The 16,199-nt window shown below is 40.8% G+C and overlaps 1 protein-coding gene across 1 annotated transcript in view; it reads right to left on the bottom strand.

The window, feature by feature from the left end:
- Positions 1-332: 332 nt before the first annotated feature.
- The window catches only part of LOC134590053 (glutathione S-transferase Mu 2-like), a 28,561-nt gene continuing 12,694 nt past the window's right edge, over positions 333-16,199 (bottom strand). The window contains exons 3-8 of the mRNA XM_063444375.1: positions 14,233-14,297; positions 2,908-2,989; positions 1,291-1,391; positions 1,122-1,217; positions 854-964; positions 333-776 (exon numbers count right to left, since the gene is read on the bottom strand). Of these exons, the coding sequence (XP_063300445.1) occupies positions 684-776; positions 854-964; positions 1,122-1,217; positions 1,291-1,391; positions 2,908-2,989; positions 14,233-14,297 (548 nt within the window). The 3' untranslated portion in view covers positions 333-683. The remainder of the gene's footprint in view (positions 777-853; positions 965-1,121; positions 1,218-1,290; positions 1,392-2,907; positions 2,990-14,232; positions 14,298-16,199) is intronic.

Below are 16,199 nucleotides of genomic sequence, written 5' to 3'. Positions count from 1 at the left end.
ATTATCTGCATTGATAAACTTTTGGATATATTCAAATGTCTCTCAAATGTCAGAGAAAGCGAATACAAACTCATTAGCATGTTTACCACATGCAGCTTGTTAACACTTGTCACATTTCCCTACAAAGCTGTAAAGGGTGGCAGGAGATTTAGTGCTTTTGCAAAACTAACAAAAATCATGTAAGCTAACAAACCTTAGTACCCCTTTTCTCCCCAAATCATTCAACACTCATCCACACAAATCACCTTCCTCTTAATTGCTTCTTACCCCCTTTCTATTGTACCAAAAGATGGAGAATCCCAATTGTCACAAAAACACAATTTTGCACATGATCATTTGGAATTAACTCTTTACTTCTATAGCTTTAAGGCTTTGATTGAACCAAGAGAGGTAGAAGAAAGAATGGCCTCGGCACTATAGGTAGTTGTTTGAGCCAGGCTGTCTTTCACCACACACTTTAGCTGTTTCTTCTAAATTTTTTAGACAAAGTTATTTAAAAACGTTTTCTCCTTGCCAACAGGCATTTCCCCATTGAAGTGACAGTTTGAGTAATACGAAGAAGTAGCAGTAGTTAGTGTGGATTTATTGTTAGCAGTTTACATGAAATTAAGATGTAGGAATAAAAGATGGGATTACTGAGAACTTAGACTGGGATGTAAACACGGATTTGATTTAGAGGCAACTTATTTTTTGTTAGCCCAGAATGCCATCCGATTATGTATGGGGGTCTTCATAAAGCGAGGAGACTTCATATATGCAGCAATAGTAGGAAGAGCCTGAAGAATGGAAGAATAATACAATTATACTCTGTATAACATCGCGAAAAGGAAGAGAAAAAGCATGCAAGATTTACCTCAAACCGGTTCAGAAAGTCCTGCAAGTTCTGGACGTTTTGAAGACAAGTTGGCTCTAGCATCTGGTGCTGGTCCAAAACATCATACACGACAAAGTCAATGAAAGTGATCTAGGAAAAGCATATAATTTCAATATAGACCCATCTACTCTGCACCTGACACTCAATTCCGTGTAATTAGGGTGTTCCATGTATCTGTACAATGAAATCATACATGCAAAAAGGTATGAACGAGTAATAAAACAGACCTAGAACAGTGGTAGATTACCTTGTCTCCTACAAACCATTGTCTGTCCCCAAGGAATTTAGAAACACGTGCCAAGGCTGTAGGTAGTTGTTCAAGGTATGGTCCCTTGAGAGTTTCCTGGAAGAAAGATAATTGTATAGTTTGTTAAGATAATACACTTGCTGCATTTCTCATCTTTATCTTCACTTACGAATTGTGGGTTGTAGGCAATATGCACAAGACCCATCCGAAAATCCCAAAACTGGTTCTCAAGTAGGGATTCAATGATCTTATCTTTTTCAGTTTCAGCACCTGGAAAGGAGAAACAGTCGTAAAGTATTGAGAACAAGTTTAAGCCAGTAATAATAAAATTTCATCTACAGAGTGCATAAGTCTAAAATAGAAATAGATTATTACCCTCCACTGCTCACCTGCTACATGAAAAAACCAATACATGTTGCTTACCACTTCCACAAGCAGGGAGAGAAGCCTCATTTAATAATGACACTTTGCATAAAGTTTATTTTCTTTTTAAATTAGTGGATCACCACCTTACAATAATACAAAACATGAGGAAACCAGAAACTGTTAGGTCCACTTTTAAAATACACACTTTGGATCGAAGGCATTGTACTTATTAACAATAGAAACTACAACATTGTTTGATAAGCTACATGATAATAAGCCAAACAAATTTGTTACTTTTTAGTTGATCTTTTTCTTTATTCCAATCTTTTCAGTACTGATTGCAATTACCGTATATACTCGAGTATAAGTCGACCCGAATATAAGTCGAGACCCCTAATTTTACCCCAAAAAACTGTGAAAAACTTATTGACTCGAGTATAAGACTAGGGTGGGAAATGCAGCAGCTACTGGTAAATTTCTAAATAAAATTAGATCCCAAAAAAATTACATTAATTGAATATTTATTTTGTGTATATAATGAATGCAGTGTGTGTATATATAAAATGCAGAGTGTGTGTGTGTATGAATGCAGTGTGTGTATATAATGCAGTGTGTGTATGTGATGCAGAGTGTGTGTATGTGATGAAGAGTGTGTAACGTTGGAGGGGTGGGTGGGCATTTTTATTATTTTTTTAATCATTACATTGTTTTTAATATTAATATTTTTATTTGAATATAATTACATTTTTTATTTTATTATATTATTTACATTATTTATTTTTTTCGTCCCCTATCCCTGCTTGTTAGCTGGCCAGGGAGGGGGGCTCTCATTCGCTGGTGGTCCAGTGGCATTGGCTGTGTAGGAGGGGGGCTGGCAGCAAGCTGTGACTTACCTTTCCTGCAGCTCCTGTCAGCTCCCTCCTCCTGCGCTCTGTTCACCTCCCCTGTTAGCTCCCACTGTAAGTCTCGCGGTGTGACTGCCGCGTGGAGCGTTGCCATGGGTTCTCTGACCCTGTGGCTCTCGCGAGACTTACAGTGGGAGCTGACCGGAACGCAGGAGGAGGGAGCTGACAGGAGCTGCAGGAAAGGTAAGTTACAGCTCGCTGCCAGCCCCCAACAGGACCGCCGGGCTTGTAATGAGCCCGGCAGTCCTGGTCTGTATTATGGCAATGTAAGTTGCCATAATACAGACAGTGACTCGAGTATAAGACGAGTGGGGGTTTTTCAGCACAAAAAATGTGCAGAAAAACTCGTCTTATACTCGAGTATATACGGTAGCTATGATGAATTTAAAGTCATCCCTTTAGATTTTAACCCCCACGAGAGTCATGAGCAACACATGTCTATGAGTTAAAAGGAAGACGTGTGTGTGTGTGTGTTTAAAGTGTAGTGGTCTACAAAAAAAAAGAAAGACTCTTACACAATCCATGCTTGCTTGCGATATAGCGCAGGATGGTGTTGCTCTGAGTCAGCTTGACATCGCCATCCAACAGGTATGGAAGCTGAAAAATAAGGAAAAGCAAGAAAGTTGTACAATTGCACAAATTGCATTTAGTCACCAGAATAGCTACAAATGCATGTCAAAAGTCAAAGGGAATTGTGTTTCCCTAACTCTGTTTAAGCCTACATTTTGCAATTGTGAAGTCAAGTTTATAGCGAGTACACAAACCCCTTGGGGCTATTAGTTTATGAAATACACACATCTTTATCATGAAAAAAAAAATAAAAATAAAAAAAATATATATATATAAATATATTATTTATCAAAATTAATCAAAGCAATTCCCTAAGGGCGGGACTCATTTCACAACAGCTTGTAACACCTTGTGCCCAAAAGATGCGTTTAGCGAGGCCAGTATGTCCAATTTGTAATGTTTAGCAAACGTATGCAGAGATGACCACGTGGCTGCAGAACAAATTTGAGAAGGCGTAGCTGAAGCCCGCAGGGCCCACGATGTAGGATATAGCTCTGGTAGAATGAGCTTTAATGGAGAAAGGCACCGCAACGTTGGATGAGGAATAAGCCAGACAAATGCATTCCTTTAACCATCTGGCCAGAGATCCTTTTGAAGCCATCAAACCTTTCCTAGGGCCATGAAACAAGACAAAAAAAGTCTGTTAGATTTCCTAAAGGCCTTTGTACTTTCCAGGTACTGAAGCAGAGATCTCTTAACGTCCAGACAGTGGAATTTAACTTCTAATGATGGTAGCGGAAGAATATACCCTGGGGGTAAAAGAAGGATCCAGCTTTAACACTACTTTGTCTTGATGGAAGACTAAAAAAGAAAAAGTCGCATTAAGAGCTTGAAGTTCTCCCAATCTTTAAGCCGAGGTAATGGCCACCAAAAACAAATTGAATGATAAAACCTTCACAGAAGACTTTTCTAGAGGTTCAAACTGAGGTTCGCAGAGAGCTGATAAAACCAAATTAAGATCCCATGGAGAACAAGTTTCCCTGATGGTAGGAACCAAACGAAACAGCGCCTTAAAATATCTGGAGATTAGGATATTTGAAGCCAAGTATCTGAACAAAAAAACTGATAGCTGAAAGTTGGACTTTGAGTGTGGCTGGTTTTAAACCTTTCGCAAAGCCCATCTGAAGGAAACTAAGGATGTTTGGAATGGAAGCGGAGACTGGATTTTCCTTGACCCTGACACACCAAGAACAAAACTTCTTCCATATTCTGAAATAAATCTTGGAGGTAGAATCCTTTTTAGCAGCCATCAAAATCTTAACATCAGGAGACAAACCCTTTCTCTTTAATATCTGGTATTCAGACACCATGCCGTCAATTTGAATTTCCTCAGAGTCAGAAGAGGTACTATGGAGTGTTCCAGTATGTCTACTGACAGGGGAAGTTTCCAAAAGGTTGATCCGGGAATATTTAGGAGAACTGAGAACCAACTTCTTCTCAGCCACCAAGGGAGAATTAGGATTATTCTCACCCTTTCTATCCTGATCTTCTGAAGAATTCTGGGAATAAGAGAAATAGGAGGAAACACGTAAGCCAGGTCGAACTTCCAGGGAATTAAAAAAGAGTCTATGACCTCTGGTCTGTCTGCCAGGTTTAGAGATCCAAATCTTCTTGTTTTCTTGTTTGATCTTGAAGCCATTTCTGGATAACCAAATTTCTTTGAGATTTGACTGAAGATCTGGGAAGAAAGGGACCAATCTGCTTGCTTTAAATGTTGACGACTTAGATCGTCTGCCAGTACGTTGAATTCTCCTTTTAAGTGAACAGCTGAAATTGACAGAAGGTGGAACTCTGACCACAGCATGATTCTGGAACACATATCTTCCAAACTCGTTGATCTTGTTCGTCCTTGTTTGTTTATATAAGCTACTGTTGTAGAATTGTCTGACCTGATCTGGACATGTTGATTCTGGATTTGATTCCGAAAAGCAATGAGAGCCAACCAGACAGCCTTCAGTTTTTTGTAGTTCGATGAACTTAAATCTTTTACTTGCCAAACTCCTGGTTTCTTCTTTTCTCCTAAATGAGCACCCCAGCCGCGACCTGAGGCATCTGTTAAAACTTTGACCAACTTCATTTGGAACGAGAGGCCTGTTTGTAGGAAATGAGACGAGGTCCACCAGAGAAAACTCTTCAGCGCATGACTTGGGTTTTAAAAGGCATGTCTAAGCTGTACGTTTGCCTGTTCCAGCAGCTTAAAATGTTTCTTTGAAGGGGTCTCATTCTGGCCTTTGCACAATTGACTGCTGGGATGGAGGCTGTGAAAAGACCAAGCAAACTCATTGCATCTCTGATGGAGCACCAACTTCTTTCTCTGAGGTTCTGAATAGCCAGGGCAATCTTCGTTCTTTTTTCTTCTGGAAGGAATATTTTCATAACGAGTGTGTCTATAATCAGACCCAGGAACTGAATTCTTTGAACTGGGATCAATTCCGACTTTATGAAATTTATCAACCAACCATGATTTTTTTTAAAGTGTCTAAAGCCGTTTTGAGGTCTAGATAGTATTTCTTTGGAGTCTGCAATCAAAAGCCAGTCGTCTAAATAAGGGATGACATTGATGCCTTTTCCCCTTAAATCTGCTGAAATGACTGCCAGAATCTTTGTGAACACTCTTGGGGCTGAAGACAAACCAAAGGGAAGAGCTCTGAACTGGTAATGAAGAGTCCGACTCTGGAAGTTGATAGCGAACCTTAGGAATCTTTTGCTGGGGTCTGCGATGGGAACGTGTAGATAGGCGTCTTTTAGATCCAGAGAAATCAGCCAGTTTTCTCATTGAATCATACGAGTTGCGGACTTTGTTTCCATATGAAACTTCTTTTTTAGAATAAATTTGTTGACGGTCTTGAGATCTAGAATGGGTCTGAAAGAACCGTCTGGCTTTGGAACCAAAAAGAGTCTTGAATAAGTGCCCAGAAATCTGTCTTTTGGATGCACTATTTCTATGACATTCTTTTGTAGAAGTTGACACTTCTCCCATTAGCACTTTTTCTTTCGCCGACGAGTGGACTGTAGAGCATAAGAATTTTATTTTTGGGATCTCTGATACATCCAGATAGAAACCCTTCCTTATTACTGAAAGAACCCAGTGATCCGAGGTAGTTTTCTGCCAGAAATCCAGGAAATGAGTGAGTCTTTCTCCAATAGGAATGGCGTCATAAATTTATATTCCTTTTATCAAAGAACTTCTCTTTTCTCCTGTAATCAAACACCTTCATTTGTTGACCTCTGTAAGTATTCTTCTGAAAGGATCCCCTGTAAGCAGATTGGACTCTAAAAAAAAATATTTTATTCCAATTATGCTTCCTGTTAATCTTCAGGTAAAGCCTTTTTACCATCCTTCATTTGTTTCAAAATATCATCCAATTTAGAACCAAAAAGTCTGCCTCGTTCAAATGGAAGGTCACACAAATAATTTTTGGATGCTGAGTCAGCCGGCCAGTTTCTTAGTGTCACGTTCACATAGAGTTTGAAGGAGCTCAACTGGAAGCTAAGTTACCTCGCTGTATTATACGAACTTTCCCTGACTACTGAGCTCAAGCTCAGCCTGCTCACACATGCTCCTATCGTTATAGGAGTAATTCCTAATTATTTACCTTTCTACCTCCATATGAGATGTTTTCTATCAATTAAGCTAAAACGAATCTCTGCAAGTTAAAGCTACAGAGCTCAACTGCAGATTTCTGATTAATTAGATGTGAATGTGAGGAGTTGAGAAAATAAAGAGATGACAGTTCACCAGGGAGTTAACTGATACTGTGTCTTTAATAATCTTGATTGAATAAACACAGGTACTGTATCTTTAAATGGTTCAAGTTGTTGAGTGGATTCTTAGATTAATTTATACAATTGAATTGAAGCAATAATATGAAGGAAGCAATGTAGCTTTAACTTGCAGAGATTCGTTTTAGCTTAACTGATAGAAAACATCTCATATGGAGGTAGAAAGGTAAATAATTAGGAATTACTCCTATAACGATAGGAGCATGTGTGAGCAGGCTGAGCTTGAGCTCAGTAGTCAGGGAAAGTTTGTATAATACAGCGAGGTAACTTAGCTTCCAGAGGAGTTGAAGTTGGTTCCAGAGTGCCTTCCGGAGAGGTTCCGTGGAGAGAGGTCGAGAGGAGTCAAGTGCTAGCCGTGGTCGAGGAAGGAGAAGGAGGTTAGTCGTTTACGAGTCCGGTTCGGTACACAGGTAAGTTTGAAGAGAAAAGTTGCAGCCGGTATGATTCCGCGGTACGCTGTTCATTAATCCAGCGTCTGTTGCCTGGCGCGGTTGCATTATGTAGCGCAATGAGACCGCGTCAGAGGGGGGTGTGGCTACAGTCCGTCAACCTGGAAGAGACAGGCAGTGCAAGTAACGGCCATGACAGTATCCCCCCTGTAACGAGCACCCACCGGGTGCTATCCACGTGGTTTGGATGGATAACGTTTGTGGAAAGCTGTACGCAGCCTATCAGCATGAATCTCAGAGGAATCTTCCCATGAATCTTCATCAACTCCATAACCCTTCCATCTAACGAGATACTGTAGAGAGCCACGATGGATCCTTGAATCAAGAATTTTGTGGACCTCGTATTCCTCAGTACCATGTACCAAGATAGGATCAGGAGAAGTGATTACATTTCTTTGAAAAGGATCAGGATGATAGGGCTTGAGCAAGGACACATGAAAGACGGGGTGAAGCTTAAAAGTAGGTGGAAGCTTCAATTTCACAACATTAGAGTTTATGATAGACGTTATTTGAAAAGGGCCAAGAAACAGGGAACTCAACTTCTTCGAGGGACGGTTGGTGGAGATGTTCTTTGAGGAGAGCCAGACAAAATCGCCAACTTTGTAAGAAGGGGAAGGTTGTCTCTTAGCATCATAAAACTTCTTCTGGTTAGAAGATGCCACTTCAAGATTTTCATGTAATTGTTGAAATAAGGAGGACATATGAGAGATTTGATCCGAGACAGTGGGGTTAGATGAAGGAATGATTTGAGAAGGAAATGAGGAGGGATGAAATCCGTAATTGGAGAAGAATGGAGTCATTTTGCTACTTGTATGAACTGAGTTGTTATAAGCAAATTCGGCCTTCGGTAACCACGTTATCCAATCATCCTGTAGGTGGGAACAATAACAACGTAAATACTGTTCCAGGCATTGATTAACTTGTTCAGTCTGCCCGTTGGTTTGAGGATGATAAGCGGAAGATAGTTTACGTTGGATACGAAGGGAAGTACATAATGCATTCCAGAATTTGGAGGTAAACTGGGTTCCGCGGTCCGATATGATTTCATCTGGGAGTCCATGAAGTTTCACAATGTTATCGAGAAATGTTTTTGAAAGTTCTGATGATGAGGGTAATTTCTTCAAAGGAATGAAATGGGACATCTTTGTGAATCGGTCTACTACTACTAAAATGGTAGAATGGTGTTGAGAAGGGGGAAGTTCCACCAGGAAATCCATAGAGATGGATTGCCAAGGTCTCTCTGGAACTGGTAGGTTCATCAACTGACCAAAGGGTTGATGATGGTCAGATTTGGATCTTTGACAGGTTGAACAGTTTTTCACGTAGGATTCGATGGTGCTGTCCTGACGCGGCCACCAATAATATCTTTTGGATAATTCGAGGGTCTTTTTAATACCTGGATGACCTGCCAGAGGAGAGTCATGAATGAATTCAAGTATTTTATTCCTAAACAGGGGAGGAATGTAAATTCTATCATGAAAATAATAGAGACCGTCCTTCAGTGATAATTTAGTTGATTTAGGAAGGTCAAGAGCATCTGGATGAAGACCTTTTATGTCATCTATTAGGGATGTGACAATTCCGATGACTGTATGGGGGTTTTCTACTTCAGGTTCTTGATGAATTCTGGAGAGGGCACCCGCCTTTTTGTTCCTTGCCCCAGGTCTAAAAACGATTTGAAAATTAAACCGGGAGAAGAAGAGGTTCCATCTTACTTGTCTCGCAGACAGAGTTTTGTTGGAGTGAAGATATTCAAGGTTTTTATGGTCAGTATAAACTATTATAGGAGTTTGGGTTCCTTCTAGAAGATGTCTCCAGTTTTCTAAAGCTAATTTTATGCTTAATAATTCTTTTTCTCCTATAGGGTAATTCTTTTCAGCCGGAGACATGGAACGGGAAAAGAAGGCAACAGGGTGAAGAGGATCTTGAGGAGTTTTGTGTTGGGAAAGGACAGCTCCGAGAGCAGTTTCTGAAGCATCTGTTTCAAGGACATATAGACATGTGGGATCAGGGAGTTGAAGGATAGGAGCAGTTGTAAACCTTCTTTTCAATTCATCGAAAGCCTTTTGGGCCTTTTCATTCCAATTGAAAGCATGTTTTTTGCTGTTAAGTGAATTAAGTGAATGAGTTACATCAGAGTAATTTTTAATGAATTTCCTGTAGAAGTTAGCAAAGCCCAAGAACCGTTGTAATTCTTTTACGTTAGAAGGAATGGGCCAGTTGAGGATACAACTGATTTTTGAGTTATCCATTCCAATTGAATGAGGAGTGATAACGTAACCTAAGAAGGTTATTTCGTTGACATTAAAGAGACATTTTTCTGGTTTAGCGTATAATTTATGAGTTCGCAGTCTGGATAACACCCATCTCACGTGTTTTTTGTGTTCTTCAGGTGTATTGGAGAGTATATAAGAATGTCATCTAAGTAAATGATAACACAGACGTCCAGAAGATCCCTGAAGATGTCATTTATGAAATGTTGAAAGGTGGCAGGGGCATTGCAGAGGCCAAAAGGCATCACAAGATACTCGTAGAGACCATATCTAGTTCTGAAGGCAGTTTTCCATTCATCGTTGGCTTTGATTCTAACGAGATTGTATGCCCCACGGAGGTCAAGCTTAGTATAGATAGTGGCTGTTTTTAACCTTTCACTTAGCTCGTTTATCAGGGGAAGAGGATAGCGATTTTTGACTGTTATCTTATTTAAAGCTCTGTAATCAATGATGGGACAGATGGTCTGGTCCTTATTCCTCACAAAAAACATACTGGAGGCCGCAGGTGAGCTGGAAGGTCTAATGAACCCCTTACGGAGGTTTTCCTCCAAGTATTCCTTGAGGATTTTTTATTCTGATTCAGAGAGAGGGTATATGTGCCCAAAAGGTATGGGGGCACCAGGTATGAGGTCGATAGGGCAGTCGTAGGGACGATGAGGTGGAAGTGTCTCAGCTTCCTTTTTACTGAATACATCAGAGAATTCTGAATAGCAAGAAGGTATAGATGGTTCTTCGATAGTTTGGCGGAGTGGAATATGTTGTAAGCACGTTTCCTTACAGTACAGAGTTAAAAGCGAGAGAAAAGGGAGACCAGGTAATTTGAGGGTTGTGGTCCCTTAGCCAATTGATCCCTAGGATGACCGGATAAACTGGAGAAGAGATAACATCGAAAATGAGGTATTCGGTATGAGTGTTAAGTGAAGTTGTTCGTATAGGAATAGTTTCTTTTGTGATAGGACCCGAGGCTATGAGGGAGCCATCAATTACTCTGACAGAGACAGAAGTGCTTTTACGGACACAAGGAATTTTATTTTTGATTACAAAGGATGAATCGATGAACACTCTATTAGCCCCAGAGTCAACGATGGCTTCAGTCGTTATTCTTTCTTTGTCCCACTGTAATATGAGAGAAATGGAGAAAAATTGAGTGGATGATTTAGGAGGGAGTGCACTCAGTATAGAAGTGGTATGAGCATGCTTACCACTCCGTGGTCTTTTCAATAGAGGGCAGTCCGGGATTAAGTGGTCTTGTGAGGCATAGTACATACAAAGGTTAAGTAGTCGTCTTCTAGATTTTTCTTCTAGTGTGAGAGGACCTCTTATAGTGCCAATTTCCATAGGTTCGTTAGGCAATGAAGGTTTTTCAGCTGGTTTTGGAGGAGCAGCTGGTTTCCTAATTGATGAACCTGAGAGAGCTCTTTCAGCCTTTCTTTCCCTAAGCCGTCTGTCAATACTGATAGATAGTTGAATAAGAGCGTTTAATGTAGCAGGGAGTTCAGTTCGAGAAAGTTCATCTTTTACTCCTTCGGATAATCCAATTCGAAATTGGTTGCGCAGGGTTATATCGTTCCATTGAGTTTCTATTGCCCATCTCTTGAACTCAGCTATGTAATCCTCAACAGGTCTATGCTTTTGCTGGAGGGTTCGGATGGTTAAATCAGCTGTAGACTGTTTATTAGGATCTTCGTAAAGGAGAGACATAGCTTCAAAGAACTCGTCCAATGAGTCTAAGATGGGATCATCATTTTCCAAGAAAGAGTGGGCCCAGGCCATAGGTTCACCTCTTAGGAAGGAGATAATTGAACAAACCTTAGATCTTTCGGTGGGATAAGATCGGGGTTTTAGAGCAATCAATAGTTTGCAGGAGTTTAGGAACTCCCTATATTTTGATCTATCTCCAGAAAACTTCTCCGGATTACAGACAGCAGGATCACTGGCTGAGTGCATAACAACATGAGGAGTGTGGGTTTGTAAGTCTCTGACATAAGTAAGAATCCGTTCATTTGTAACCTGTAGATCTTGCATGCCTTGAGCAAGTGTATCGACTCTTTGATTCAGCATCGTCAATTTTGAATCGAAATCTGCTGGATCCATTACAAGGCTGGATTAATCTGTCACGTTCACATAGAGTTTGAAGGAGCTCAACTGCAGATTTCTGATTAATTAGATGTGAATGTGAGGAGTTGAGAAAATAAAGAGATGACAGTTCACCAGGGAGTTAACTGATACTGTGTCTTTAATAATCTTGATTGAATAAACACAGGTACTGTATCTTTAAATGGTTCAAGTTGTTGAGTGGATTCTTAGATTAATTTATACAATTGAATTGAAGCAATAATATGAAGGAAGCAATGTAGCTTTAACTTGCAGAGATTCGTTTTAGCTTAATTGATAGAAAACATCTCATATGGAGGTAGAAAGGTAAATAATTAGGAATTACTCCTATAACGATAGGAGCATGTGTGAGCAGGCTGAGCTTGAGCTCAGTAGTCAGGGAAAGTTCGTATAATACAGCGAGGTAACTTAGCTTCCAGAGGAGTTGAAGTTGGTTCCAGAGTGCCTTCCGGAGAGGTTCCGTGGAGAGAGGTCGAGAGGAGTCAAGTGCTAGCCGTGGTCGAGGAAGGAGAAGGAGGTTAGTCGTTTACGAGTCCGGTTCGGTACACAGGTAAGTTTGAAGAGAAAAGTTGCAGCCGGTATGATTCCGCGGTACGCTGTTCATTAATCCAGCGTCTGTTGCCTGGCGCGGTCGCATTATGTAGCGCAATGAGACCTCGTCAGAGGGGGGTGTGGCTACAGTCCGTCAACCCGGAAGAGACAGGTAGTGCAAGTAACGCCATGACACTTAGCCAAATTGCTCTTCTTGCCACTGTGGATAAACCCATTGTCTTAGCTGAGATCTTCAGACTTTCTGAAGAGGAATCAACTAGAAAGTTAGATGCCATCTTGATATTTTGCAACAACTTGACTGGATCTTCTTTGGATTCACCCGCATAAATCTTTTCTAATTCTTCCAGCCAATGTTTCTGTGCCTTTGCCACTGAGGTACCTGCAATCAGTGCTTTGAATTGAGATGCTGAAAAAAAAAAAAAAGTTTCTTTAAGGAAGAATCAATACGTTTATCCATGGCGTCTTTTAAGACACTTGAATCCCCTATAGGTAACGTGGTTTTCTTTCCCAGCTGCGTTATAGGCACGTCTAATGAAGGTAAAGGATCCAGGAGGCACTCATGATCCTCATTGATGGCAAAGAGAGCTTTAAAATGTTTAGATTTAAAAGGCTTTCTTCCTGGGAATTTCCATTCCCTTAGAATCAAATCCTTTAATTGTGGATGAAATGGAAAAGCTTTAGATTTATTTCCTTTGCTCCTGAAGTGTTCCTTATCACCCATCAGGCACTGTACTTCTTTTACCAATAGATTCCTCTGTAAAAGAAAATTCTTCCTCAGAAGAATCACTAGAATCCTCATTTCTTGATTCTGACATAGAAGAAGCAGAGTTTACGTCAGACAATTCCCAGGATCTAGGCCTGTAGAATCCTGGGAAGCAGAGGCCTGAGCAGACTGAACGGCTGCAGTCTGCATTTCAACAAATGTTTGTTGCAGACTTTGCTGGAACCAATTTAGGAATGTAGACATTTACGTTTTCTTTGCTTCCTCAGAAGCCTAGTACAATTGGAACAAATTTTGCGCTTGTATCTAGGCATGTGCATGGGGAAAATTTTCGGTTCAGTTCGGCATTCCGAAATTCGGGACCTTCGCAATTCGGAACTTCGGGACTTCTTTTGCAGCCGCTTAGTAGATAACTCCCTAATTCCCACGGTATTAGTGCGTTATCTACCAAAAGGCTGAAAGACCTAAATTGGTCTTTCAGACAAATTTCAGAATTCACATTTGGACCGAAACGAATTGCACATGTTTACTTATATCCATCTAGCATGGGTTGGGAACATGCAGCGCAGCTTAAATGTTTGGATTTCGCAGAACATTTCCCTCACTCTGAAGCTCTCTCTGCAGTCTCAGGATTAGAAAAAAAAAAAAGAGAAAGAAAAGCTGAACAAAATCAAAACTCCATAATTCAGGCTAGAATCGCTTAAGATAAAAGCAACAAAGTATTACCTTAAATGGCCTGTGTGTTGGAGGGCAGGTGAGAACACGCTTGCAACAGATTCTGAGTGCACCTGGCAAACAGTTAGTTGCTGCTAGTTAAATAGCCTCTCTAAGTCCTGGAAACCAATTTTGGCGCCTAAATTTGAAATTGCATTGTGCATGCGCGCCGCAATTCCACGGTGGAACGCATCGCAACATGTACATGCGTTCCACCGCCAGGACCTCCCAGCTAGTGCACGCATGCGCCCATCATCTGCCCGGCACTCGGCACGGTATAGACTGAGGGGAATAAAGACGTCTGGGGGGATAACAGGGGGATAAAGACGTCTGGCTTGCTTACCCCTGGAGGACATCCAAAAAAAAAAGGAGCAGAGCCTCCCGAGCCTCAGCCCTCTCACCTTGCTCCTGGGGAAAAACCTGCGACCCTCCTCTGCCGAAGGCAGGCAAAGAACTGGGGCTGTTTGGGGTAAGTGTCAATTGTTAGGACGGATGGAATTGGGGGAGTTACTTAAAAAAGTTTTGGGGATTGACGGTCTGTTTTTTCCCTTCAGATTAGAAATCGCTGTTGTTAAGTACTGCCTCTAATCTGAAGGGAAAAACATTTTTCCAAGCTAAAATCCACTGCGTTGATATATTTAACAGAGCTAAAGAGTCACTTACATTAGGAAAATCCAATCCAAGCTTCTCCTTTTCATCAAGCCAATGACTGCGGTCATAAGTGGGAGCTAAGGAAGTACAAGGAAAATAAACAAACAAAAATGCAGAGTATATGTAGAATTATAGAGCAATGCAAAACCCTTTTAAGTAGCTAAGGAACACTTTAAGCTCTAATGTCAAGGTGTAGCAGTTTTGGTGCATAAATGCTGTCCCTTTTCGTCGTCAATGGCAGTTCTTACTTTTGGCTGAAAACACTTTAGTTACTACTAGAATGTCACTGCTGCCACTTCCCCCTTAAAAAGAAGTACCATTTTTGAAGGTCTTCACATTTAGCATCAGCATAGTGATACCAAGCACGGTTAATGCTTCTCATAGAGATCCGATTGGTAAATGCTCCATATGCCCTCAATGATTATCTGGGACACTTTTCATTGGACAAAAATCAGAATTGATAACTTCATTGGAGTTACAAACCAGGCTTTGGAGTGGAGTGTTTTTAAAACCATAAATAAACAAAAAGTCCTAAGGGGATCATAAAACTATCAAGCATAAGGAACATGCTAAGCCTGTTGCAGTGGTTATGGTATCAGGAATACCTGGCAGCTTCCCAGGGTAAGTAGTCAAACTTGGAGTATACTTGTCATCTTACTCAGTGTCCATGAAAACGACTGCATTGAGCCAAGCCATTCTGTGCTTTATGCTCTAGGACAGCAGCAAGTATTACAATATTCAAAATATTTTATTCCAAATACATGGAAGAAAAAATAAATAAAAAGTACACTCTCCCAAATCGTTATGCATATTTAAATAACAGAGGTCTGACATGCTCAGACAATTAGCTGGCTTAGCTCAGTAGAGCTAATTAAAGCACCTTGCAGAACTTCCAGCTCCACAGGAAATGGCGGCAGGCAGCTTGCACCATAACTGGGTTGTAGTACTTATGGTGCTTGAAACGTGTTAAAAATCTGTTTTTTAGTGCTACTGCAATAGTCATTAAAGTGTAAGTTTACGTTTACCGGTCGAGGCCGGACTTCCAACATGGACAGCCGAATCTTGGTGTAGCTCTCTAAGCTTTGGCAAATACCGCTAATTTAGATTCTCAGCTTACATTGCAGAAGCTTTTCTGACACGTGGGAATATTTGCTTATGACCAGGGGGATATCCCTACCTGCTGATCACAACTTCGAGGAGCAGGACTTTCTGGAGCCCCCGACCCAGATACCAGAATTTGAAGGATCTGTGGATCTGCAGTGGGGCACTGCTGTGCCAAATTATTGCACTTTACTTCTTCACTGGCAAATATCTGTGGATGCCTCAGCCTTCCTTTGGCTCTGGTGCCAAAAGCTTCCCCTCAGAAGCAGGACTTCCACCTTTACATGGTATAGAATGATGTGGGCTCTGGGAACGGAATTCTAGCATTGTGGCAATTACCCAGGCCGCTAGAATTGTGGCAATTACCCAGGCTGCTTAACTAGAGCCTCTGCAAGTACACTTACCGATACCCCCCTGTTGATCTACCGTGCATAAGTTATTAAGTTTGGCACTCATGACTATCTTAATAACATCATAGATACCTGATCTTGGTTTCTGCCAGGTGGTATGTTTAACTAAGCTGCTCACGCATCTGTCCTATCTTATCTATTATTCTCCATTTTATCCTGGCTAATTTCTATCATGAATTAGAACCTACTCTGTTTTATCCACTTTACTAGCTCAATCCTTAGCCATAGAGGTCTACCGTGTAAAGATTGATTTCCAACACAAAAACAGATGCAGCATTCTCCACGTGTTGGGGTTTGTATCGGTCAATATTCTTGTTTTACCCTTTTTGACAGTGTCATGAAAGGGAAGGGGCATAGTCATTATCACATAAAGCCAGGGTGAACAGCGTTTTCACAACTATGGTGTCAGGAATACATGTTTGTATTCCTGACACTATAGTGTTCCTTTAAGCAAATTAAAGGAACATT

This window comes from Pelobates fuscus, chromosome 1 (genome assembly GCF_036172605.1).
Source record: "Pelobates fuscus isolate aPelFus1 chromosome 1, aPelFus1.pri, whole genome shotgun sequence".
NCBI classification, from domain to species: Eukaryota; Metazoa; Chordata; class Amphibia; order Anura; family Pelobatidae; genus Pelobates; species Pelobates fuscus.
The sequence above is the reverse complement of the archived record's forward strand: the minus strand, read 5'-3'. Positions and strand labels throughout refer to the sequence as shown.